The 25,244-nt window shown below is 57.3% G+C and overlaps 1 protein-coding gene and 2 long non-coding RNA genes across 9 annotated transcripts in view; 1 reads left to right on the plus strand and 2 right to left on the minus strand.

The window, feature by feature from the left end:
* GRAMD1A (GRAM domain containing 1A) lies at positions 1-25,004 on the minus strand. 7 transcript variants are annotated; one of them, XM_042919012.1, is made up of 19 exons: positions 24,210-25,004; positions 14,143-14,353; positions 14,034-14,054; positions 13,476-13,560; positions 13,233-13,336; positions 13,060-13,155; positions 12,232-12,312; positions 8,919-9,031; positions 8,598-8,748; positions 7,861-8,059; positions 6,837-6,980; positions 5,124-5,242; positions 4,900-5,042; positions 4,090-4,193; positions 3,831-4,004; positions 3,646-3,733; positions 2,385-2,492; positions 2,181-2,301; positions 1-458 (listed from the first exon to the last, which is right to left on the minus strand). In XM_042919012.1, exons 1-19 carry the CDS (start codon positions 24,479-24,481, stop codon positions 366-368), a joined length of 2,427 nt encoding a protein of 808 aa, XP_042774946.1. In that variant the 5' UTR covers positions 24,482-25,004; the 3' UTR covers positions 1-365. The 7 variants fall into 7 exon arrangements, with proteins under 7 accessions (XP_042774946.1, XP_042774942.1, XP_042774939.1 ...); XM_042919008.1 differs by lacking the exon at positions 24,210-25,004 and adding an exon at positions 20,776-20,912; XM_042919005.1 differs by lacking the exon at positions 24,210-25,004 and adding an exon at positions 18,428-20,481.
* LOC122208276 overlaps positions 21,222-25,244 on the plus strand; it is a 9,308-nt gene continuing 5,285 nt past the window's right edge. Inside the window, exons 1-2 of the long non-coding RNA XR_006197170.1 lie at positions 21,222-21,525; positions 21,660-22,028. This is a non-coding gene — a long non-coding RNA (uncharacterized LOC122208276). The remainder of the gene's footprint in view (positions 21,526-21,659; positions 22,029-25,244) is intronic.
* Positions 22,464-23,803, minus strand: LOC122208283. Its single transcript, XR_006197177.1, has 3 exons — positions 23,698-23,803; positions 23,522-23,552; positions 22,464-22,549 (listed from the first exon to the last, which is right to left on the minus strand). It is a non-coding gene; the product is annotated as an uncharacterized LOC122208283 (long non-coding RNA).

The following is a 25,244-nucleotide window of genomic DNA, read 5'->3' on the forward strand; positions in this document are numbered from 1 at the left end:
GCCATTTCCAACCCTTTATTGGGGCTCTGTCAGCCCCAAATAAATATAATACATTAAACCCAGAGCTGAGGGCATCGTGCACCCCAGAGGCACCCCCCACAACCCCAGCTGGGCAAAATAAGTTAGCGGGGGGCCTGCCGAAGGCCAGGCCAGCTCCCTGGCTAGGCAGGCGATGGCAGCTGGACTCGCACACGCTGATCTAAAGTGCATCTCGGTTCTGTGGTCCCCATGTCTGTGTGGCCCCCGGCTGGGCCACTGGGAGGGGCGGGCGGGAGGCTCCCGGCGCTCACACCGTGCCAGCAGTGGCCGCCGAGGCTCTGTGTCCATCTGTCCGTTAGGGGGGTCGGCCACATGGCTGGGTGTCCTCAGGAGAAGCTGTCGTCGGGCCGTGGCTGGGAGTCGAAGGGCGGGTCTGAGACCGTGATGCCTTGATGCAGCTTCTCCAGAGAGAACTTCATCTGGGAGGAGGAAGTGGGCAGGGCAGGGGGTGAGTACCGGCAGGGGTGACATTCCTCCCCTTCACGCAGTTGAGGGACTGGGCAGGGTCCAGAGAGGCCACATCCCCTGCCAAGGTCACCCTGTGACAATAGTGGAGCCACACTGCACCCAGTTTAACTTCCAAGGTGCTGGAGATGGAAGGGGCCCAGGTGGCCCAGGTTCAAGTTGCAGCTCTGCTACGTACCGGGTAGCCTCGGGCAAGCCCCTTAACGGTCCCAAGGTGCCTCCGCTGAAAGACGGGTCAGTCACAAACCTGCTTCACAGGATTATTTCAGGGATCCGATGGGCAAACACCTGGCACTTGGCACACAGGAAGCGCCTGATACACATCGGCTACTCTTATTCTCCGCTGTGTGACCTTGAGCAAGTCCGAACTTCTCAGACCTTAGCACCCCCATCTAGTAGATGGGGAATAACAAGAGCATCCCTCTCATAGGCTGGCCACGAAGAGCAAATCAGTGGGTCACAGCAGCACATGGAACAGCCCAAATCAATCTGTGGCTGCTGCTAACAAGTCTATGAAGTTGACCCTGTGCCCTCGGCAGTTAAGGGAGGAAAATAATGGGAATTTAACTCAGGATGGGGAGGCCCTGCCATCCCTCTCTGTGAGCGATGTGACCCCAGCCTCAATGCCTTTCCACCCTGTTCTGCACGGCCCTTCCTAGCACGAGCGTCTCCCTGCAAGTATGACCTCAGGGTGCAACGAGGCCCCTAGACGCGACTCCATATCACGGTCTACGGTGACCACACGTGATTTCACCATTACCCGCCAACTTGGGCTCTGATACCCTTGGGCGTCCAGCCAATACCAGCCAGCTCTCAGCTTCCCACACACCCCCCTCCCACCTAAGGCACTAATCCAGGACCTGACATTTATGCTGACCCACCACCGCATGAATTGGGCACCTACTGTGCGCAGGCACTGGGCTCACACTAATGACAGCAAACACGTGTACGGCGTTCACTCTGAGCTTGACGTTGTTCACTCTGAGCTTGACGTTGTTCGTACGTGAACTCACTTGATTTTCACAACAGTCTTTGAGGGAACAGCAACCATCGTCCCGCTCGCAGAGGAGGAAGCCAAGGCTGGCAACGGTGAAGTCACTCGCCCAAGGTCACACACCAGAATCTGAACCTCAACATCTGAATAGATGCTGCCACCGTACTACAGACAGCGTCTGGAGCAACCCCTTCTGGAGATCTGACCCCAGCATCCTCTGGAGAAACTCTTTCCCACCTTCACGTGACCCTAGTCACCCCACAGCGGCCGTGGGGTTCAAGGACCAAGCCTCGCCTACCCCCGGCCTCTGTGACTGGCTCAGGGACGGGCCTGTGACCCTAGCAGCCAGTGAGAATGAACGCTTTCCTTTACATGTCAGCCTAGAGCTGCAGGTACCACCCTGGTCAAGGGTGGGAGGGGAGGATGCCCAAAACAAAGCCAGCCCTGGGGGTGAACAGAGTCAAGAGATGGAATGAGGGTGGCTGGATCCAGCCATGCCTGAGGTCAGACACCCGTGGATATTTTTCCTAGGACGAGGGCCAATTCTTCGATTTGTCCAGCAACCCTGGGAGCTGGGGACTATGAATGGCTTCCTCATTTTACGGAGGAAGAAACTGAGGCCCAGATGTGTCTGCCACATGGTGGGATCTGACCACAGGGCCCTTCGGCCCCAAAGCCGCACCTCGTCTAGGAGCTCCACGGAAGCCCTCAGGATCTGCCTCCACTTGTGCACCTCGACGCTGTGGAACTGCTTCTGCAGGGCTAGGATCTCCGCCCACTCCGTGGCCGTCTGGGGGAATTTGCTGTAGGGGACGCAGGGCTTGAGTGGGGCGGTCGCCTTTCCCAACCTACCCAAGTTCCCAACCCCCTCAGGCCACCCACTCACCCCTTGGCCAGGGCCAGACTGTGCCAGGACTCGAAGGTATGGGCCGTCCTTTCCAGAGACCAGAGGCGGTAAAAGAGGAGGACATTGAGGGCGATGAGGACGATGAGGCTGAGGGCAGGGGTCAGAGGTCAGAGGTCAGAACCAGCACGCAGACACTCCCATAAGTCAGCACCCACACAACCCCACCTCGAAGAGCACCACAATTACCCCCTTCTCAGAGGAGAAAGTGAAGGTTCAGAGAGGGTGAGAGACACGCCTAGGGTCACACAGTCCACAAGCAGCAAAGTCAGGGTTCAAATCCGGGCCTGACACCCACACCCCCTAACTTGCACAGCAGGCTGCCTCACTGGGAGAGCTGGGGGCACTGAGTGGGGAGAAGGGGCTGCGGCTGGGACTGAGGCGAGGGGTGCCAGGGATGCGGGATGCGGGGCCCTACCTCACACAGATCCTGAGGCGGCAGCAAGGGGGAGACAAAGAGGTGAGAGCCGCCCAGCCCTGAGAGCCGCCCCGCCCCTCCGGAAGCATGCTGCACTGCCCCGCTCTGGACTGCCCGTGCTGGGAAACTGAGGCCCAGAGTGTGTGACCAAGCTGACTGTCACTCCCCAGGGCCTGCTGGGAGCTCAGACCTCACTTCCAGGTCCTCGGAGTGCCCTGCCCCCCACGTCCCCTACCGCCCCCCAGGCCTTTGTGCACATTAGCGTCCCCGCCTCGGCTCTCTGGGGTCTCAGCTCAGGAATCCTCTACTGTCCCAGGAAGCCTTCCCCTGCCTCCCACAGCTTTCCCGTCCCGGCCCTGTCCCCCAGCACTCTGGCCTGGTGTTAGGTCCGTTAGTCACTACTGTGTCCCCAGTGTCACCCAGGTTAGGGTTGGGTACAGAAAGTAGGAATGAGATGTGTCAGTGACAGTGCTCCTTTTCCGTATCTCTCCTGGAGCACCTCATTCCACCTCCTTTGGGTGCCTGCTCCCCCAGAATGCCCTCCCTGCCCCCTGGGCGAGGGCAGGCCCTTCCGACCTCCCAGAGCCCCCAGGGCTTCCCTCTTCCAGCAGGACACGCTTCTCCATGACCCACTGAGCAGCACACTGTGTAAGGAGCTCTGGGCACCTTCCAAACATCCTCTCCTTTCGTCTTTGCCGGGCTAGGAGGTGTGCCCATGCTCCCGCTTCAGGAGAGGCCCAGAGAGGCCAGGCACCTGCCCGATGTCACACAGCCAGAATACAGATCCAGGCCTGGGTGACCCCAAAGCCCGAGCCCCTTACTCACACGACGCTGATGAGAACAAGGGCGCTGGGGATGCCTGCCCCGGGGCCCTGGTCCACGGACGGTTCCGAGAAGCGCGAGCTGAGGGAGCCTGAGGAGAGCACCACGGAGTCAGACAGACCCATCTCGGCATGACCCCCCCGAGCCCCGCTCCTCCGCCTGCCCTGCCCAGGCCTGAGGGGACACACCCGAGGTGTGCATGCCAGCCCGGGCACAGGGGTCAGGGTCCGGGTGCTGGGGCCCATCGCCGTGACCCCTCCAGCTCAGGGGCCGCTTCCGCCTCCGCAGGCCTGACAGCAATCCCCGGGCATCCTTCCCGCCTTCCTCCAGGGACAGCTTCTCGGCTTTGGCAAGCTCTCGCTCTGTGGACACAGGAGAGGCCTCTGCACGGCTGCCCCTCGCCAGGCTCCGAGCCCGTCCCTGCCCTGGCCAACCTCCGGCCCCTACCCAGGTGGTGGAAGTAATCTTCGATGCCACTCCACGAGTTCTTCTCGATGAGTGACTTCACAAGGCTCCAGGGCTGTTTCCGGTAGCGGATCTCAGAGGACACTCTGGGGTTGGGAAACAGGGCGAGGGGGTCGGGGTCTGACTCCAACCTCGCAGCCCCACTCCCCAGGGGGAGCTCTCCTTCCACCAATTCAGAGAGGGCCCGTCGTCACCCATAGACACACACCTTGACAAGTCTCCCGACCTTCGCAGCGCCCACCCACGCCGGCAGCTGACCCCGCACCCCCTTCCCGACTCTTCCATCCTGCCGCTGTGCCCCAGCTCCACACGGAGTCTGAGACAGCTCAGCACATCCCACTCCTGATCTTCCCCCGAAACCTATTCCTCCCCACCTTCCCCATCGCAGTCAATGGCAGCTTCATCTTTCTATTGGCTCACGCTGGACACCCCCAGGTGCTCCTGACACGTCTCCCCGAGAGAAGGGATTGTCTGGTTTGCTGCACCCCCACCGCCTGGAACAGTGCCGGGCACAGAGCACATAACCCACAGCCAACAAACAACTAAACCGATCATCGTGCACTCAGCCACTCACTCGCCTCCCGCTCAAACCCCTTCCACGGATGGGGGAGAGGTCCCCGGGGCTGCCCTCGTCTACCCTCCGCTGTTCAGGGTTCAGAGAACTCAGGGACCCAGAACGTCTGCTCCTCTGCGGTGGTAACCCACGTCGTGCTGCGGGCTCGGGGTGGGGACGGAAGGGTGGGGACCCCGGGAGCAGCAGGGTGGCCGGCGAGGGGCCAGGCCGCCGCTTACCGGAGTCGGGCCTTGTTCCGGGCAAGGCCCAGGATGCAGTAGCGGTGGGCAGTGTAGAAGTAGTCCTGGTAAGGGATGCCCTGCGTCAGCACCTCGGAGTCCACCACACATGCGCCTGCCTGCGGGCCGCGCCGGAACAGCGTCTGCGGGGACGAGGAAGGAGGAAGCGGTCAGGGGCACGCCACCCGGCCACGCCACCCAGCCCGCCGCTCTGCCTGGCCCACCTGTGTCTCCACCACGGAGGCGCTCTTGGGGCCCAGCGGGTTGCTGATGGGAATGGTGTAGGTCAGCACTCGGCGCTGGTGGCACTTGCTGTCCCCGCTCCAGGGACTCAAGGTCACATCTGGGGGAGGGAGGAACAAGATGAGACCATTCTCCAGTTTCTGCCCACAGGCCATAGGAGAAAGCCTTTTCGGGTAGTTCCGGTTCTCTCAGGACTTGCCCCCAAACCCACCCCACCTCCAGGCCCCCCACCTTGGTGTCTGCCCCACCTTCCTTCTAGACACCTAAAACTTCAGGTGTCGGTAATTCAGAGCTGGGACTTCTCCCTACACTTCTCACCCATGCTGGGGCCTTCTTGTCCACTCTTGCAGCCTCAGCTTCCCTCTCTGTACCAGTCCGGGCTTCTCCCCTGAGCCTCAGACCTAGGGTCCTGTGACCTCCTGAACACCTTCTCTTGGAAGTTCTCCAGATACCTCACACCCACCAGGTCCCACGCTGGCTTCCGCACCCCCCTCAGCCTCCCCTCCTCTCGGGGTGCCATCGCAGGGGCAGCCCCATCATCCCCCAGGTTGCCCCCGGAGGCCTGGGCCTGCCCTGGACACTCCCTCCCCTGGGTATCCACTTGACCTCCTGAGCATTGCTCCTGCTTCGGCCCACCCCTGCCCACCCAGGGTCCCACTGCAGCCCCCGGGAATTTCTGGCCTCTGTCTCCACCTCTGAGGTCCAGGGGGTAGCTTCTTAAAGCCAAGCGTGTGCCCTGCCCCTAACCTGCCTAGAATACTCCCTGGCTCTCCAGGGCCTCTGGACAGGATCGGAGTTCGTCAGTCTGATGTCAGTCTCCCCGGGACATAAGCATAGTTTTGAAGACCGTGGGGCCCCAACTCAAGGCACAGTCTTACTCATTCTGCAGGGGATTTACATGGTTCATTTCCATGGACAGAGGAAAAAGAAACAGAGAGAAACTACCTTCTGACTAGCCCCTCCCCGGCCTGAATCTTTCAACTGGTCCCACAGGCAACCCTTCCACGTCACCTGGCGCTGGGGCTCCGCCTCGCCACACCTGGCCACAGAGGCCCGGCCTCAAGGGACTCTCCCAGCGCCTGCCTCTGGTCTCAGGACCTCTGCAGATGCCTTGCTGGCCTCCTGGGTTTCTCCTCCATCTGCTCCCCCTTCCCCAGAAGAGTTCCTCCTTCAGGCCTTGGTCTCAATTTCACATCCTTCCAGCTGCTTTTGTGGATACCCCTCAGATCACAGCTACCCCTCTGACACTCAAAGTCTCGGCACATCTGTGACGTATTTGTGTACCTATTTACCTTCGTTCTCACGAGATTCTCGAGTTCATCTGGCCTGGCCTCTGCACAAACCTGACAGACCGGGCACTAAAGGTGTGATCGTGAACTTGTATTTATTAAGCGCTTACTATATACTACCGTTCTAAGGCACTTTTCTAGCATTAACTCACGTAGTTCTTAGGAGACCTGGATACGACAGGTACTATTATCACACCCCCAACGTACACAAGAAGAAACTGAGGCAGAGAGGCTCGAAACCCGGCGCAAGGCCACTCAGCTAGTTAAGAGGCAGAGCCAAGTCCGGTCTCACAGAATCTGCTTCTAAGCCCGCAAGGGCACCACATCTGCACAGCAGCCACCCGCTGTCTCCTGCTTCCTCCTCCCCACCCCCGCCCCGTGCCTGCACAACCTCAGCCCCCTGACCTGTGAACTTGCACTGCTGCAGGAAGCCCTGCAGGAAGGGCGAGTCCGAGAAGAGCATCTGCTGGAGCCGCTCGGCACCCACGTGGAAGACTGAGTTGATGAGCAGACGGCCAGAGAGGTCAGGAAGCAGGGCGGCCAGGTCAGCTGGGTGACGGAGAAGGGCAGTGGATGATGCATTCCTCCCACCTCGGAGCGGCTCTGGGTGGCTGCCCCCTTCCACTCCCAGGCCTCGTACGGTGGACGGGCAGACCCACCCTCCAGGGCTGAACGCAAGTGGAGCGCCCACTGCTCGGCCCCTTTCAGCCACAGGCTGGCTTTAGGGTGGGCATGTGCCCCAGGGTCAGCCAGTCAGAGCCACCAGGATTGGTTCAGGGGTGGGCCTGGGCTCTCGGCCACAGTGATTGGCTCCGGGCTGGGCTTGTTGCCCAAGTTGGACCAAACAGACCAACCCTAGAGGTTCTGGTGCAGCCCCTGGGAAAAGCGTGCTTTTTCTCAACTAGGCTTGTCTGGGGCGGGGCTGGGGCTCTCTGTGCCCCCACAAACACAGAAGCTACCTGTGAACGAAGCTGGCACAGAGAAAATGGAAATAGTCATAATAATAACAACAGCAGCAGCCAACACTAACGGGCCTGAGCTCTTTACGGATGTTAACTCATTTTAGCATCCTTAACACCAACCCTATGAAGTAGGTATTATTACTGCCAACCCCATTTTTCAAGTAAGTAAAATAAGTCTTGAAAGAGATTAAACAATTCGCCCAAGTTACATAGCTAGGAAGCCGTGTGGCCAGAAATTGGACCTCGGCAATCTGGCTTCAGAGTCTGTGCTCTTATCTGCTCTGCTCTGCTGCCTTCAAAGCACCGCTAAAGACACACAGATTTCTAACACCGCCATCTGTATGCCTTACCTGCCTGCCCACCCCCTGGATTTCAGTCCCATGAGCCAGCAAATCCCTTGCTAATGCCAGCCTGTGTAAGGTTTATCACACATAACCGAAGAGAAGGACTCGGGCCACCTGTCTCACCTTCCTCCCCTGTGGACGAGGAGGAGTTACTCGTGTCTGTCAACAGTTCCTCACTGGGCAGCAGGTCCAAGGGGCCCAGGGAGGTGGGCCCATCAGGCGGGGTAGGCTCTGTGCTCGGGGGTTCAGCCACCGGCGTCACTGTCTGGCTGGAGGAGGCGTCGGGCTGGCTGTCTGTCTGCTCCTCCTTGTCCTCCTCTGCCTGCAGAGAAAGGGCTTAATCCAGCTTTGTCCCACCGTCATTCCAGCCCGAGGGCCCCCGTGTACCCACACTGGCCATAAGGACTCAGCGCTGTAGGGAAACCAACGCTGGAGGGTCACGTGGGCACGTAAAGCTTCCAGCTGAGCATGTCACAAGGGGCCCTGGGGCTGCCCGGATAAGGGCCCCTCTCAGTCCCTACCAGGCCCATCTTGGGTGCCTGGGCCATAAGCCTTCTGATGCCCCTCCTGCCCACTGGTCCATCCTGTCCATGCCTTGTCTCCTACTTCATCTGTCCATCTGTACGTCCATCTGTCCATCCGTCCCTTGCTTCTTCTGTCTCTTAGCTTTTCCCTGTCTGTCTGCCCTTGAGCTGATCGCTCTCACTCCCCGTTTTCTTTGCCATCTTTTCAGGTCCATCCCATCCCTCCATCCATCCCCTCCCCACTGCCCCCCTCAGTCCGTCCCTCTCCCTGACACCACCACTCCCCTTCCCCTCTCTCGCCATCAGCATCCTCTCTGTCCCCCATCCTCCGCTCACCCCGTGGTCTGCATCGCTGCTGGCCCGGGAAAGGTTGGGGGTGACGCGGCCACGGCGCGAACCCACCGGGCTCGGCTCCTGGCTATTGTCAGCTGCCCCAGAGGGGGTGATGTCACTCAGGGCGATCACATCTCCCACTTCCTTGGGGTTCCTGTGGGGTAAAGGAGGGTGTGATATGTCTATATCTCTGAGACCCCCCACACCCTCCTGGTCGCCCGGACCGTACACCCACCTCAGTCCAGCCAGGACTCCCAGGAGCTCTGCACACAGCCCCTTCTGTCTCCCCCCACCCCAGGAGCCAGCCACCAGCCTCTGACTCACCCCAGACCGTTCAGCTGCAAGGGGCAGACGTAGTCCTCATCCTCGCTGGTGAGGCCCAGCTCTGAGCCGTAGCACTGATGCACCAGGTGCCAGAGCTCGCGGGGACTCAGCGTCTGGGCAGGCAGGACATGGGGTTGGCCTGAGTTTCCCTGGGCCCAGAACCCTTGTTACCCCAGTCCCCACCAGCCCTCCGACGCGGCGCTCCCCCGGCGTCCACAAGGGGGCAGCCCTCACCCAATCTGGCTCCAAAAGGTCTGGCACCAGGAGCCAGGGCCATCTGGACTTTCCCCCTGGGTCCTCACGATACTCCCGCGTCTACAGGTTAGCATCCCCAGACTTACAGAGGAGAATATGGGGGCCCAGGGAGGGGAAACCACGCGCTGAGGTCACACAACTGACTGGGGGCGACCCAGGGATTCAAACCCAGCCGGACCCCAGAGCCAACGCACCCTCCGCCAGGCCATCCTGCCCCTATCTTCCTTAGTGCTCCTGGCCAGAGCGGCAAGGCCGACGATGAAATGGTAGTAAAAAGTTAAGAGCAGCAGCAGCAGGGGCGGCCATCCACTGAGTTGTTACCAGGCGCCAGGCACTCTTCCAACCCCCTCCCGCGCACTCACTGAATCTTTAAAAACAATTCTGTGAAGCGCTAACGCCGTCAGTTTAAGGCAATGATGCTGAGGCGCAGAGGTGCTCAAGTGGCGGGGCTGAGATGGGTCCCGGGGAGGGGCCGGTCTGGCACCCTGGAGCTAACCATTGGACGGGTCTGCCCCACAAGAGCTGACCCGACTGAGCACGGATTCTGGGCTCAGCCCTGGAGCTCTGAAGTAGGGACTGTCCCTATCTGAAGGGATTCAGCGACCTGCTGGTCACTCAGCTCCTCAGGGATGGGGCTGGAATCCCAGCGCTGGCAGGCTGGCTCCAGGCCCTGAGCTTTGAAGCCTCCTCTGCCCCCACCCTCCCTGGAGACCCTGCCGCTGCACTGTCCCTCCCCAGGCTCCTACTCCAGCACCCTGGCCCCTGAGGACGGGTGTGGCTGGAGCCGCCCCAAGGGGACAGGACAGGAGTGCAGCCAGAGAAGCAGGCTTGGCCTTCTGGGGTGCCGCAGGCCAGCAGGAGCAGTCTACCCGACACCTATCCACCCTCCCTCCCTGCCGGCAGAACCCCAATGTGTTTGGAGTGAGAATCTTCCCCACCCCTAGGGATAAATTATAACTGGCTTACATCAAGTTTTCCATCTTTCCTTTGCAACTGAGGGTGGTCATGTCACCCAGTTCTAGCCAAAGAAGTGCAGAGCCCCCCTTTAAAGGGGGTTTTCCCTCCCTGATAAAGGAAAGTCCCCTTTCTATCCACCTGTTTCTCCTCCACATCTGGGACACTCACGTGAGGGCATGATGCCTATAGCTGTAGCAGCCATCTTGCAACCACGAGGCAAAAAGCATGTGGACAAAACATCAATATGCAGAGGGTGATAGTACGGAGGAACAGACAAGAGCTTGGGTCCCTGATGACATGGGGGAGCCCTCAAATCCACCCTGGACTGCCTGCCTCCAGACCTCTAGTTACATGAGCGTCAGCTGGATATAGAACCTAACCGCAACAGGTCAGAACCCCAGCTCTGCCACACAAAAACCCTTGTGGCCATGGGCAAGTCTATCGCTCCATGCTTCGCTGGTGAAACAGGTAATTACCACGCTGCCTCGTAGGGTGGTTGTGAAGATAAGGTGAATTAATTCATGTAATGCTCAGATCAGCGCCTGGCACCCAGTAGCACCGTAAGTATTAGCTGTTATTATTACTTTATGAACTCAGTATCTGTTTGCTTAAAGCATGTTTGGTTGAGTTTTCAGTTACTTGCAGTCGACTGTATCCTACGTAAACTCATGCAACCACGGTAGGCACTGTGGGAGGGTCTGCTCAGGCTGGCGCACAGCAGACCACCAGAAGGCGGGAAGTCCAGGGGCACCTGGGAGGCTCGGTCGGTGAGGCGTCTGACTCCTGATTTTGGCTCAGGTCATGATCTCACGGTTCGTGGATTCGAGCCCCGCATCGGGCTCTGTGCTGACAGCTCAGATTGGGATTCTCTCTCTCCCTCTCTCTCTGCCCCTATACTGCTCTTATGTGCTCAGTCTCTCTCTCAAAAATAAACTTAAAAAAAAAAAAAAAAGGGATGGGGTAAGTCTAAAAGCCCTTACTCAAAACCTGTGGGGCAAGATGTAATTCAAAATTAAGCAGTTTGGGGGTTTAAAAAAGCTAATACAGTGCCTATACTGTATATAGTAATACGGTATCAATAACGATAATTGTATTATGCTTAGTATTCAGTGCGGTATATACCAAAGGTTCTCAAAGTGTGGTCCAAGGATTTCTGGGGGTCCCCAAACCCTTCCAGGAGATCCATGACACCAAAATTATTTTCGTAAGTATGTTAAGTGTTACTAGCAATGAGATGTTACTCGCTTTTGTCACTGTTATTCTCATACTGGTACACGGTGGAGTTTTCCAGAAGCTACATGACATGGGATGCTGCCTTTTTCCAGGGGCCAATGCAATATGTGCTCCTGTATTCTTGTGTTTGAGAATTCCCCAGTTTCAATTTCTAATACAGTAAATATTGGTAGACATAGCCCACCTAAACAAAAGCTCTTGGCGTCCACAATTATTTTAAAAGAGTATAAAAGGTTCCTGAAGCCCTACAGTTTGAGAATCACTGGTATATTCTATATTGGATAAATATTATAACTTTATATTGAATTCCAATTATACCTAAGGTGCACCCCAGTCATGCACATTAATATTGTTTGTCCTGAAACACATGAACAGTCACACTGAGATAAATGGAGGCCTGAGCTATACAAGAAGCACATGCGGCCATTTAAGTATAAATGAATTACAACTTAAAATGCAGACATTCAGCTACACTATCCACTTTTCAAGAGTTCAATAGGCACATGTGGCCAGTGGCTACCATATTTTGACAGCATGGATGGAGAATACTTTCATCTTAGCAGAAACTTCTATCAGTGCTGATACAGACTACAAATAACCATGCTAGCTCAAGTGAGGTTTTGCAGCCACACATGCAAAGATACCTCCCTCAGCTGAGAGCAGTTTTGATTTGTGGACAGTGAATAGTGAATAAAAGGCCATGGGTACGCGTACACGTGGGCAGGCCTGGCACTAGGGCCCGTGGTGGCCCCCTGGTGGAGTCCATAGATGCCGCAGGTACGGCAGGCCTGTGCCCATTCCCCAAGTTCTGGCCCTCCCGGCTCCATGATTTCCCCTAATCCCCCATCCAGGTCCCGTCCAGACCCACCTTTTCAAGCAGCGCATTCTGCCAGAGGCGGAAGATAAGGAGGAAGCAGCGGTCCCGGGCCCCAAAGGAGGTGAAGAAATGCTGCAGGAGAGAGAGGGGTGTGATGGGGTGGGGGACAGACATGGCCTGGATCTCCATCCTGATGCATCCGTTCATTCACCCCTTCATTCACTCCACAGAATGTTTATCCTATGCCCAGCTTGGCTGTGGACGATGCTGGAGTCACTGTGTTGAGGACACGGCCCCCGGCCCTGCCCCCGGAACTCACAGTCCAGGGCGAGAGACAGGTATGGCCCAAAGTGGTTGGGCTGTGATGGGGTGAAGCCCAGGGCACCTTCCCAGTCTCCTTTGGCTAGTAGGAGTGGTCACCCAATCCATGTTTGACCGACAAAACACAAAGGGGAGTCGGCTGTGAAGTCTTCCCACCGTTCCCTTCTCCCTTTCTGAGTCATTAGTGGGAGGCAGCCATCTTGGGACCATGAGGCAACAATCATCAGGACAGAATGGAGTGTCAGGGGAGGCTTCCAAGGAGAGGGGGCATCTGAGTTGACAGATATGGGAACTCACGAGGGAAGAATTTTACTAATAATATTATCTCCGAGCAGCTGTGTGAAAGGACAGACTGACTATAGGGACTGAGACGAGGGGCTGGTGTGGGGGTTCCAGGTCGGTGGTGATAGGAGCCCAGGCCAGGCCGGTGGAATGGCAAGGGGGTAAAGAGAAAGCAAGGGATCTGAGAGTTCAGGGTGCAGAATAAGCAGGGCTTGGGGCGGGAGGGGCTGGCTAAGACCAGTGACCACAGCCCCCCGAGCAGGTGGTCAGGCTCACCTTCTCGCTCTCAGTGCAGATCTGGATGGCATTGGGGATCAGCTTAGCTGTCTTTTCCTTCTTCAGACACGTCACTTCCTTCAGCTGGATGGAAATCTGAAGACGAAAGGCCAGTCAGAAGAGGCCAGGGCCCAGACCGCCCGGAGCCCCTCCTTGACCCTGAGTCGGCTCACTGTTGTTTCCCAGCGGAAGATGTTGCTGTAGAAGCAGATCCAGTTCTCAGAGAGGTAGAGGCGGCCCTGGAGGAGGATCTCGCGCTGCAAGGCACAGGAGTAATCTGAGGCGGCCGGGGGGAGAGACGGCAGACACCCGAGTCACACACGCTGTGCTGGCCAGCGAGGGCGGGGAGAGGCGGGGAGGGCAGAGCTGGGAACCCGGGGCCCGGCCCAGCACTGGGTCTGGGCGTCAGGACTCACCCACAATGAGGCGTTCAGCCTCAGGGAGTTTGCTAAACAGTTTCCGGAAGTCCTCGTTCCGCTGTTTGTATGTGGGGCTCAGCATCTGGGGGAGTTTGGAAGGTGAGTACCCGGATGTGGGTTCACACCCCTACTTCTGCCCCACAAAGCCCCCAGAAGCCCCTGAGTCTCCTCACCCCCAGACAAGCTCTCTGCGGTTTCAAGTCTAGCTCACGTCTGGCCTCCACTGCCCAGAACCCAAAACTAACCATGACGAGAGCTGTCATTCGTGGATTTCCACATAAGCCAGGCCCTGCGCCAAGTACCCACCAGCACCACGGACTCTTAGGGAGTGTTCCCTCCAGCCTTGAAAGGTTGGGACAGTTTCTCAGGAAACAGGCCCGGAGAAGTTAAACAGCTCACTCAAGGTCACGCAGGAAGTAAGGAGCAGCACAGAATGTGACCCTAGGTCAGCTGGCCCCCGCACCCACTCCTTGACTGCTACAGCCTGGGGCTCCCGGCCCAGCACCTGCCCCCCTCCCTCGCTCCCCTCCAGCAAGCCCCCTGCCCAGCACTTACACTGTACCAGCTCTGCATCTTCTGTAAGAGAAAGGAGCAGAGTCAGAATGAGCCCCTAACTCCCCCACCCTTCCACTTCTCTCCCCACCCGACCTGGGCTTGCACCAACCTTGCTATTGCGGATGAAGTTCCTGCTGCCCAGGCTCTGGGTGCTGGGGGTCCCAGGCACGCCACCCTTCTCTGAGGAGCTGTCTGACCCCTTCTCCACCATGGTGCCTGCTTCAGGCTCGGGTGGGGGCCGGCTTGAGGGCAAGAGCTGCAGCCGCTTTCGGAGAGACGGGGAGCTGCTCGGCGTGCTCCGGCCGGAGTGGGGGGTGGTGCTGGGGGAGGAAAAGAGGGGCATCAGGGGGAAAAACAGGCTAGGTGCGGGCACAGGCTTATTTTAGGAGGCCACACACGAGCCCGCTGATCCCCACCCACAAATTTCTCTCCCCTTCTCGCAGGGTGACCGAGCAGTTTCCTAACTCTGCACCTCGGTGACTTCATCCGTGATCCAGGGGAGATAATACTTGTCCTCATCTGCTTGTTTGGACAGTCAAGTCAATCAACACGTATAAAGTGCTTTTAGTAGAGTCTGGCATATAGGGAGGTCTATTTTTAAAATTAACTTATCAATTCATTTGTAGGAACATTTATGGAGTAGCCACTTTCCAGTCTGTTGCTTCAGCTAAAAAGCCTAAGCGTCTTATTTTTCCTGTTCACTCTTCATTTCTCATCTATTAGCAAGTCCCACCTGCTCTACCTCCAAAATCTGCTTCCGTTATTTCTATTATGCCCATTTCCCCTGCTCTAGCCCCCTAGCCCAGCCTCCACCCTCCCCCTCCCAGACACCACAGCAGCCCCCTGTCCCCATCCCCACCCCCCTGCAGAGGGTGAACCCGAGTCAGGTCAGGGACCTCCTTGTAAAGGCCGAGCCCCCCACCCCCTTGGCACCCAAGGCCCTGCTGTGGCCTGTCACACCCTCCACTCCAGCCACCCCAGCCTTTTTTCCCTAAGCATCACCGACAGCATTCCCACATCAAGGCCCCCGCACTTCCGTTCCCTCTGCCCAGAACATCATTCCACAGCCCAGCCTAACAGACTCTGTCTTATTTGGCTCAAATGCTCCTCCTCCCCTGGGGGCCCAGCCCCCCGAAGCCCACCTCACACTACCTCAACTCTTCCTGTTGGCTTATTCGGTTTGCCTATTGTTGCCTCCAACTGTGTGGATTAAGGAGGTCTTGGTTGCCGCTGTGTCCCTGGCACCCAAAACTGTACCCAGCACGCAGTGAACTCCCAACAAACAATGGTGACTACCCGAACGATCTGTGCACCGGCTGGAGCGGGAGCAGCAGAGGGACACTTGGCTCTGTACCAAGACTCCGGCAAGCTCTCTGTATCATTACTTATTCCTCCGGCAACCCTGTGCACGTGACACTATCACCATCCCTGCTTTACAGAGGAAGAAGCTGAGGCATAAAGCAGCAAACCACTTGTCCAAGGAAACACGGCTGCTTCTTTAAAAAAAAAAATTGGCGGGGGTGGGGGGAGTGGTGGGGGGGGGGTGGGCAGGGAGAGAGAGAATCCCAAGCAGGCTCCACACTGTCTGTGCAGAGCCCAGTACGGGGCTCGACCCCACGAACTAGGAGATCATGACCTGAGCTGAAATCAAGAGTCGGACACTTAACCGGCTGAACCACCCAGGGGCCCCTTGCACAGTTGCTTTAAGTCAGGGCAGGGTTCTACCTTGGGGGCCTTCTATCTACTCCATCCCGAGTCCCTGGACCACTCGGGGCTCCTCAGACTTCCCTCTCTTGCCTCCAAGCCTCGGCACACGCTGTTCTCTCAGTGGAGACTGCCCTTTGCCTTCTTCGCCTAGTGAATTCAAGTGCATCTTCCAGGATTCTTGCTCACCACCCCTCCCTCCTGGCAGAGCCTCCCTGCTGTGCGTCCCCATTCCCACAGACCCCTGGCAGCTCCCATCCTTTCCCGAACCACCGCCCCACCGCCACTCTGCCTCTGCTTCCCCCATCCCAGCCCTGACTACTCCTGGACTGTCACTGCCTGGTGACAGCTCCATTTCCCCCACAGGTCCGTGAGCTCCCTGGTGGCCAGCCTGTTGTCCCGGTCACTGCTCTGTCCCCAGGATTGCTTGGACCAGGGCCCAGGGTAGGCATTCATGTCACACTTGTGAATTTGTGGAAGAAAATTGTAAGTAAATAAATGAGATAGGTGGTGACCCAAGTGACTGCCGTTCCCCCTGGACTACTGGAGCTGGCTTCTCCCAGACCTCCCTGACCCCTACCCCCTTCCCGTGCTCTGCTCCCCACCTGCAGCCAGAGGGGGGCCTGTGAACACCTGAGTCAGGTGGGGACCCCCCGACCCCCCCCGCCGTACCTGACTCCAGCTAAAAGCCCAGGGCTGGACCTTGTCATCAACCCGTTGCTCACTCTTCCCCAGCTCCTGCCTTGGCTGTTCCCTCTGCCCAAACGCTCTTCCTCCCAGATGTCTGGAGGGCTCCTGAGCCTCCTCAGGTGTCTGCTCAGTGGATGCTTCTCCAAATCTCAACTCTCTAATGAAATCACACTCCCCGCCTCTCCATCCTCCTCCTCCCTCTTCCTCTTTCTCCCCAGCCCTTCCCCCACTTGAACTTCTGGAATCTCTCTCTCCATGCTCCACAGGGGAAGGGGGTTTGTTTCCAGCTGCATCCCTACTGCCTAGAACTAGGCACAGTAGGTGCTCCGAAAGCATCTGCTCCCTGTGGACTGAATGAATGACTGACCCTCTCCCGCCCCTCAGGGAACCCAGATTCAAGCCAGTGTGAGACTTGCCCAACCCCTCAGCGACCCCCGGCCACTTGCTCCCTGTGTGACTTTGGGCAAGTGTCTGCACCTTCCTGTACTTCAGCTCCTTCCTGAATACAATGGGAATAATAATAGCGTCCACCTCACAGGGTTGTCTGGGGGAGAAAGTGAGGTAATATACAGTTGACCCTTGAACAGCATGGGATTGAACTGCACGGGGTCACTTCTATGGGAAGTTCATTCAACAGATACAGTACACTCTTGTACATGTATTTTCTTTATGTTTTGTTTTGTTTTTTCCTTTTTAAGTAGGCTCCACGCCCAGCCCGGAGCCCAAGGTGGGGCTTGAACTCACAACCCCGAGATCAAGACCTGAGCTGAGACCAAGAGTCGGTTAAGACTGAGCCACCCAAGCGCCCCATTTTATGATTTTCTTAATACCATTTTTTCTAGGTTACTTTATTGTAATAATACAATATCGTAATAATATAATACAGTATATAATATACACAGTAAACAGAATAACGTGTTAATCGACGGTTTATGTTATCAGTAAGGCTTCAGATCAACAGGAAACTAAGTAGCTACGTTTTGGGGGAGTCAAAAGTTACACACCAATTTTCCACCGCGCGGCAGATCAGCCCTCCCTCACTTCTGTGTTGTTCAAGGGTCAAGCGCACATGAAGCCCAGCGCGTGGAAGGCACTCCGCTCTGATCAGTAGGGACTAGGACTAAAATGGAGGACAAGGACCGGCCATCGCCCCAGCACACCTGTGTCCAAGATGCAAACGCTGACCCCGACAGGCACCATATAAACACGTCAGCCTGGGGCTCAGGGCCCAAACTGACCCCCAAGCTCCACCATTCACTAAGCATGCACTGAGCACGTGCCCTGTGCCAGGCACTGGGGACACAGAAGTGAGCAAAACGGATACCTTCCCTGCCTGCAGGGACCTGACATTCGGTTGGGGAACAGAGATGACCGACAAGAAAACGTGTAAACGAAGACGCTGATCTCAGACGCTGGTCTGTGCTATAAAGCAGCACAGCTCGCAGCACCGGCAGAGCAGGAAATTGTGAGAAATGCAGATTCGGGGACCCAGGACCCACCTCCAGGTGGGGCCCAGGAGACTGGTGCATGTTCAAGTTTGAGGACCACAGAAATAAATGAGGGCTAAGTGGGCGGGTGGGTGGAGTGCGGGGCACACTTGAGCTGAGCCTGAGGACAAAGGGCAGCTCTGGCAGGGGAAGACTGTTTTAGGGACAGAAGCATGGAGTTCAGGGACAGGACAGAGCCTGGCAGGTCTGAGGAGGACTGAGGTGGCCAGCAGGGCTCGGGAAGGAGGACAGGAGGGTACAGGCCCACCTGCAGGACGGTGAACCTTGGTCAGGAGCTCGGGCTTCACCCTGAGGGCACTGGTGAGCTATGCAAGGGTTCTGAAGGAGGGGGTGACCGCATTCCTCCCCTGCCTCATTTTCTCACCTCTCTACCCTAAAATGCAGACCCTCTCCCCTTGTCCTACCCTCCCACAGCCCCAGGTCTAGGGGGCTGGTCCTTAGGACTAGGCCAGTAACAGGTCCAATAACACACAGACGGGGCAGGTCTCTCACCCCCAGATGTGGCTCTTCGTAGGAGGAAGAGGAAGTGCTTGAGGGCAGGCACAGCCCTGAGGCTGCCCAACCAGACAGGCTGCAGCAGAGGGAAGGGAAGAGCCCGTGTGGCTGAAGGACCGTTGGCGGGGGGAGGGGGCAGGGACTCGGAAGAGAACCGGGTTTTGCCCCTGCAGATACGGACTTCCTGGACCTAAACAGCCCTGAGCTCTCGTCACAGAGGAACAGACGCACACGCAGGTGTGCATAAAAGGGAAACCTGGTGTGGGTCCCACACAGCCAGCATCACAGGCAACCGTACTTCCCCACGGTGCAAGAAGTCTCCCCCACCCCACACCATCCCAGACACGTATGCACACACACCACGGAGTCACAACCGGACACACAGGCAACTTACAGTGACACCTGGAGCCCACACACGGCAGCGGTATCAGGGTGTGTTACCCTCACGCAGGACCACAGTGTGCCAGCACTGACACACGCAGCTGCAGCATGACAAGCGCGCTACGGTCACAAAGTCCCAGACGTCACACACACACACATGCATGTGCGTGATGCATACATGCAGCTGCAGAGGGTCACAGAAACCATAGAAAGTCCCGGATAAATTACAGGCACACATACAGCCACGAGAAAGTCTCAAAGAGGTGAAAGCAACAGCCGCAGAGGAACAACGTCAGTAAATTTAAGTCACAGGCTCAGCTCGACTCTCCTGATGTTCACCAACTGGTGGGGAAGACAAAGGGAAGGCCTGCTGTAACGTGGCAAGGGATGGAAGTGCCAGCTATGTCGCCGCCAGAGAACCCAGACACTCACAAAGCCATGAAGGACCCAGGAGGTCATGGCCACATCTTAATAGCACAGTGGCCAGGTATTGAAATAACGTGTGGGATGTGCTTTCTCAACTGCAACAGGGGAACAATGCCAGGTCTCACTGCTCCAGAGGGTCAAGGGTACACCCCAGGTCTCAGGAAAGAGGGTCCCAGGCCCACTAAAAGCCACAAGGGATTTCTTCCTCTTGCTCTTCACACACATAAAGCCCCAGAGTGTCTCAGCTGGACACACAAAGCCTAGGCACACGCAAAACTGTCACATATGAATACACTCTGGAACCTTCACACAAAGATGGAATTAGAGGTAAGTTACAGGCACAACCCCCCAACCCCAGGGGGAGCCAGCCACACATATGCCAGGCCCCAGACACACAATGTCACATCTGGACACACACAGGTAACTTACATTTGTACAAAGAGCTAATGCATTCAGAGATGAATTACAGGCACACAGACAGAAAGTGACAGCTGGAAGCACCGTCCCAGACACGTACGCACACACACCACAGAGTCCCAACTGGACACACAGGCAACTTACAGTGACACCTGGAGCCACAGATGAAATGAGAGGAGAATTTCACAGACACACACACTCAACCAGGGAGGAGCACAGCTGTCTGCACACGAGGAGACCCAGACACACGTACACACACTCCAAAGTCACAACCAGATATGCACAGGTCCGACGGGATGTGATAATACTTCACACCCACACGACCACGGAAGGTCACAGGCACACACGCAGAGCCCCCCGACACACACTAGAGTCACTATCAAACATCCTCAGGGAACTTACAGTAACACATGGAGCCACAGATGGAGTCTGACGTAAATTACACACACAGTCAAAGAGGATGCACAGTAGGGATACAGGCACGCGCACACACATTTCCAAGACACCTACGATTCATGCTGGAAAACATACCGGGCCCAGGGAGTAGGAGGTCAATTCTGGGCCCGCAATCCCAGAGAATTTCAGGCACGAGGCCCCCACCATCGACAGTCCGAGGCTCACGGAGCCCCGCGACAGACAAGGGCGGTGGGAGGGGGCTGCTCACGGGCCCGCCCGGGGGCTCGGTGGCCTGTGAGGGCGCCAGCGGGGGCTAGAGTCCGCCCAGCCTCCACCCCAGGCCCAAAGCCCGGGGTCGGCCTTGAGCTCACCCCTCACCTCCCGCGCCGCGGCCAGTTAGGCCGGGACCCTCCCCGCAGGCCACGCTCCCCGCGGGATGAGCCCGGGACCCCCACCAAAGCCCCGCCACCCCGGCGCGTCGCGCCCCGTCGGTGACGAGCCAGCCCTGGAGCCTCCCCGCCTTCAGCGCCCTGCCCCCAAGGCGGCCCCGGCCCCCTCCCCGCCCCCACCCGGTCGCCCGCCACCCCCCACCTCGCCGACCCCGCGAGCCCCAACCCCCAGCCTCGCCTCCGACCGCGCTACCCGCAAGCCGAGCGCGCGGTGCCGCCGGCCGGCCGGCCGGCCCGGTCCTCCCGCCCGCCCGCCCGCCGCGCCCCGGTCCTTACTCAAACATGGATGCGGCGCGGCGGGCGCGCCCGGCCGCAGGGCACGGCCGGCCGAGCGGGGATGGGCTGAGCTGGGCGTCCCCGCGGGGCACCTGCCTCGCCTTCCGCGGCCGCCGCCCCCACCCGACCGCGCCGCCCGCCGCCCGCCGCCCGCGGCCCGCACAAAGGCCGGAGCCCCGGAGCAGCGGGAGCCGCCGCAGCGTCAGCTCACCCCTCCCTCCCCCGCCCCCGCCCCGTCGCGTCACCGCGCCGCCCCCGCCTGCGCGGGAAGGGGGGCGGTGCGGCCCAGAGGGAGGGCCCTCGGACCCGGGCGGGGGAGGGGCGGGGGGAGGGGCGCGGGCCGGCACCCGGCGGCGGGGGCTGGCCTAGGCCCGGGAGGCCCGGCGGGCGCCGCCAGGCCCGGAGCGGGAGGCCCGCGGCCAGAGTTGGAGATGCTGGGACGCGGAGGGGAGGGGGGTGCACCGGGGGAGGGAGGGCGACGCGGGGAACCGAGAGGAGCAGCTGGGACGCCGGAGATACCGAAACAGGAGAGAGGAAGAGAAAAGATAGAGACTGAGAATCGGAGGAGGCAGAGAAACGAACAGAGGAGAGAGGAGGATAGAAAGAGGAACAGTTGATTCAAAGGAAACCCCGCCATGGCAGTGCCTTGGCACCGGCTGCGACCCTCTCCTCTGGTACCCGGAAAGGGTCTTCGGCTCCAATTCTGCCCCCGGCCGGGAGCTGCCGGCCGCCCGGGGCGGAACCTGAGAGGTGGGACGAAGTTTCTGGGAAGCGGAGGGGTGGGGGCTGCGAGCACCGAGGAACGGCCTCTGGCGGGAACGGGGTGGGGCCCGTAGGCCGCCTCCCTCTTCCCATCCGTTTCCGCACCCCCCCCCCGCCCCCAGTGTTGGCCCAGGAGGTCCTCGACATCTGGGGACCCCTCTCCATCCCAGTCCCCGTCAGCAGACCAAGTTAGAATCCAGCCTGCCTGGCTCTTAGCTGTGTCGTGACCTTGGGCAAGTCACCCCAGTCCTGGAGATCCCACGAACTGTGTGGTAAGGGGCTTTCCCACGGGGCAGCGCTGGGGTGGGGGACAGCAGCCCTTTCACAGATGGGGAAGCCCCCCCTCAAAGACGGGAAGTGGCTTGGCCCAGGTCACGCAGCGGGTAGGCTGCAGAGTTGGCCACAGCCCTGCTGTGACGCGGTAACCTGCGGTCCATCCCTGTGGGGCTGTCTGTTGGTGTCCCGGGCTCCTTGCAGGAAGACACGGAAACGTGAGTCCCACCTCACAGCTCCTGGCCGGAGGCACCTCAGCACTCCCCACCCTTCCCTATGACATTCTGTTTCTAGTCTTGAAAAAATTCCATTCCCATCTCTCTCCGCACCTTTGCAGCATCTCCCCGCACCCCCCCCCTCCCCGCCCCAAAAGCCACTCCACTTCTCCATTTTGGTGGGTGGCCGGCCCAAAACTTCCATCTTCCCTGACCCCTCTGTCTCCCTCACACCTACACGCAATCTCTCAGCAATCCCTGTCCACTCCACCCACAGAATCTCTCCAGAATCTAAGGACCTGGTGGCCCTTGTCACCATTCTGACTTCACCTCCGCCTCCTCCTTTTTTTGCATTCCCTCCCACCACCCATTTTTCCTCTAGCTCACCAGACACTTCCCCCACCCCCCACCCCTTCCCCCGGCCTTTGCACTTGCTGTTTCCTCTGCGTTCTTCTCTCGGATCTTAGGCGCTCCTTCCACCATCCTCCTCTGTTTCATTGCTGTCATTCTCTATACAGGTGATCCTTGAACAACATGGGTTTGAATTATGTGAATCCATTTACACATGGATATTTTTACAGTATAGTACTGCACCTGTATTTTGTCTGCTTTATGATTTTCTTAGAACATTTTCTTTCCTCTAGCTTACTTAATTGTAAGAATACAGTATATAATACAGGTAACGTACAAAATACATGTTAATTTATTGTTATGTTATAGGGAAGCCTTCTGGCCAACAGTAGGTTATTAGTGGCTAAATTTTTGAGGAGTCAAAAGTTACACTTGGATTTTTGACTGAATGGTGGGCCAGTGCCTTCTAACCCCCCCATCGTTCAAAGGTCAACTGTACTTCTCTTTACGTGTTTCTTCTTTTGAAATACTTTTAAATTTTTGATTAGGGAATATTTATTTCAAACTGGAAAAAAAATAAAGCAATCATCCCCACCATCCATAGACGATAGATGTGGATATTTTGCCATTTTCATTTCAGATCTTATTTTCTTTTTTAAAAGAAATAAACTGTTACAGGCACAGCCAAAGGCCCAGTTGCCCATCCCTCCGTTCTCTGGTCTTACCCCCAAGGTACCCACCTCCCTGAAGCTGTGTTCCTCCTGTGCCCTTTCTCATCCTTTTTTTGACATCAGGATGCATCTATCAACAATATAGCCTATTGTTCAGTGTCTTTTGAAAGATACACACGATTAGTCTCCTACTGTATCATTTTGCAACTTGTTTTCTCCATCATCGTTGTTTCTGAGTTTTCTCCACACTGATACACAGAGCTCTATTTCATAAACCTTAACTCTTATCTAGCATCCATTGTTAGAAGAAACCACAGTGGATATTTCTACTCAGAGCCAATATAGTTCTTTCTTCTTTTCCCCTTGCAGCCTTGAACTTTCAGTTCCTGTCTCCCTGTGCCAGAGGCAACGTTTATTCACAGAAGTTTTAAGTTTCTTTTTTCTTTTTTTCCCATGAGCTACAGCAAGACATACCTTTTACACTGGTCTCCAGTACAAGAAGTACCTGTAATATGTATATAATATATATATAAATATATGTAATGTCACAAAAGTTGCAGGAAACCCCACTTATTCACTATGCCTCATACATTGTATTTTAAATTCTACCCTATTTCTGCTTGGAAAAAGTTCTGTTCGCAACACACTACCTTGGTTTCACGGCCCTTAAATGGTCATGATCCACAGTTTGAAAAACACCAGAGGGGCACCTGGGTGGCTTAGTTGGTTAAGCTTCCGACTCCTGATTTTGGCTCAGGTCACGATCTCAGTTTGTGAGTTCGAGCCCCATGTCCGGCTCCACACCGTCAGCAGGAAGCCTGCTTGGGATTCTGTGTCTCCTTCTCTTTCTGCCTCTCTCTCTCTCTCTGTCTCTCAAAAAGAAATAAACATTTTTAAAAATTAAAAAAAAAAAAAGGAAGGAGAAACACTGGGTGTGTCGAAAGGGGTGTCCCCTTAATAGGCGGTGCTCTGCTGAGAGCAGAGAGCTCAGAATCAGTTGTCTCAACACATAGTCCCAGTTGCCTGGTTTTATTTGTGTACCTATTTCACAACTTCAGTCCAACTGACCTTCAGCTCCTGCACCTGGACAGTGTCAGCCACCCTCGAGCACGAGTCCCTAGAGAGAGAGCACCTCTCTTTTGTCCCAACACCGGGGTCTGACCTGTCCTGGGGTAGACTCTCCAGGTCTGGGGCCCTCGGCAGCCGTAGGCGCTGGGGGGTCGGGGTGCAAGGGGGTGACTCTCCATCACTGGATGGTGTTATGTGAATGGAAGGCACCTCCGGGAGCCTCCAGGTCTCAGGGGATGGGCCCTCTGCCCTGCCATCTCGTGGCTGCTGGTTCTGCCACTCGGCTGCAGGCACTGATGAGTCTGAGTCCTGGACACCACCCTCCACCGATGGGGGCCAAGGCAGCTGGGGCAGGAGCTCAGCCATGGGAAGGGCTCCACCTGCCGGCTCTGGAGCCTTGGATAACTGCACAGTCTCTGGGGGAGAAAAAAGGAAGGTGAAGGGAAGGGCCCCTGTTGAAGCCTTGCCTCTCACCACCCCGCACTGCTCCACAGCCGAACTGAGGTTCAGAGCACAGTGTAGGGGTCAGAGAGGTCTGAGTGGGAATCCCACCTCTGTCAGTGTCCTCTCTTCCTGACCCCAAGCCTCAGTTTCCCCTTCTGGAAACTGGAGATCCTGATGCCCACCTCCTATGGTGGCTGGGTTGCATCAGAGAGCTCTGACATGTGGGGTGCCCAGCCCAGGTCCTGGCACACAGTAAGTGCTCAGTGAACTTCTGTTTGTGCTCCTGAGTTGGGGTTTATTTTGTCTGAACATTCACCAAGGCCAAGCCCTGGGTTTTCTATACACCAGTCACCCTAGCTCCTTTCCACACACACCAGGCCAGGAAGGAGCCGGGCCTGAGGGGGCCCCAGAGGCCTCCGGGCCTAGGTAACGGCTGATCAAGCTGAGGAGACAGAATCCAGGATTTCCCTTCCCTGTTTGCTCAGCAATTGCCCCTCCCAAAACAAACAAAGGGAGGGTGGCCGGCTGTGGCCTCCTCAGCTGGGAGGAAGCCAGGCCAGTTCTTGCACCGCAGCTGTGACATTACAGGCCACCTGGGTCTGCGGAGATCAAATCAGTGTCTGTCCACACGGCAGAACACAGCAAGGGCTGCTTGGTGTCCAGCTGCCCAGGGAGTAGGGAAGGG

Source organism: Panthera leo, chromosome E2, assembly GCF_018350215.1.
Source record: "Panthera leo isolate Ple1 chromosome E2, P.leo_Ple1_pat1.1, whole genome shotgun sequence".
NCBI lineage: Eukaryota > Metazoa > Chordata > Mammalia > Carnivora > Felidae > Panthera > Panthera leo.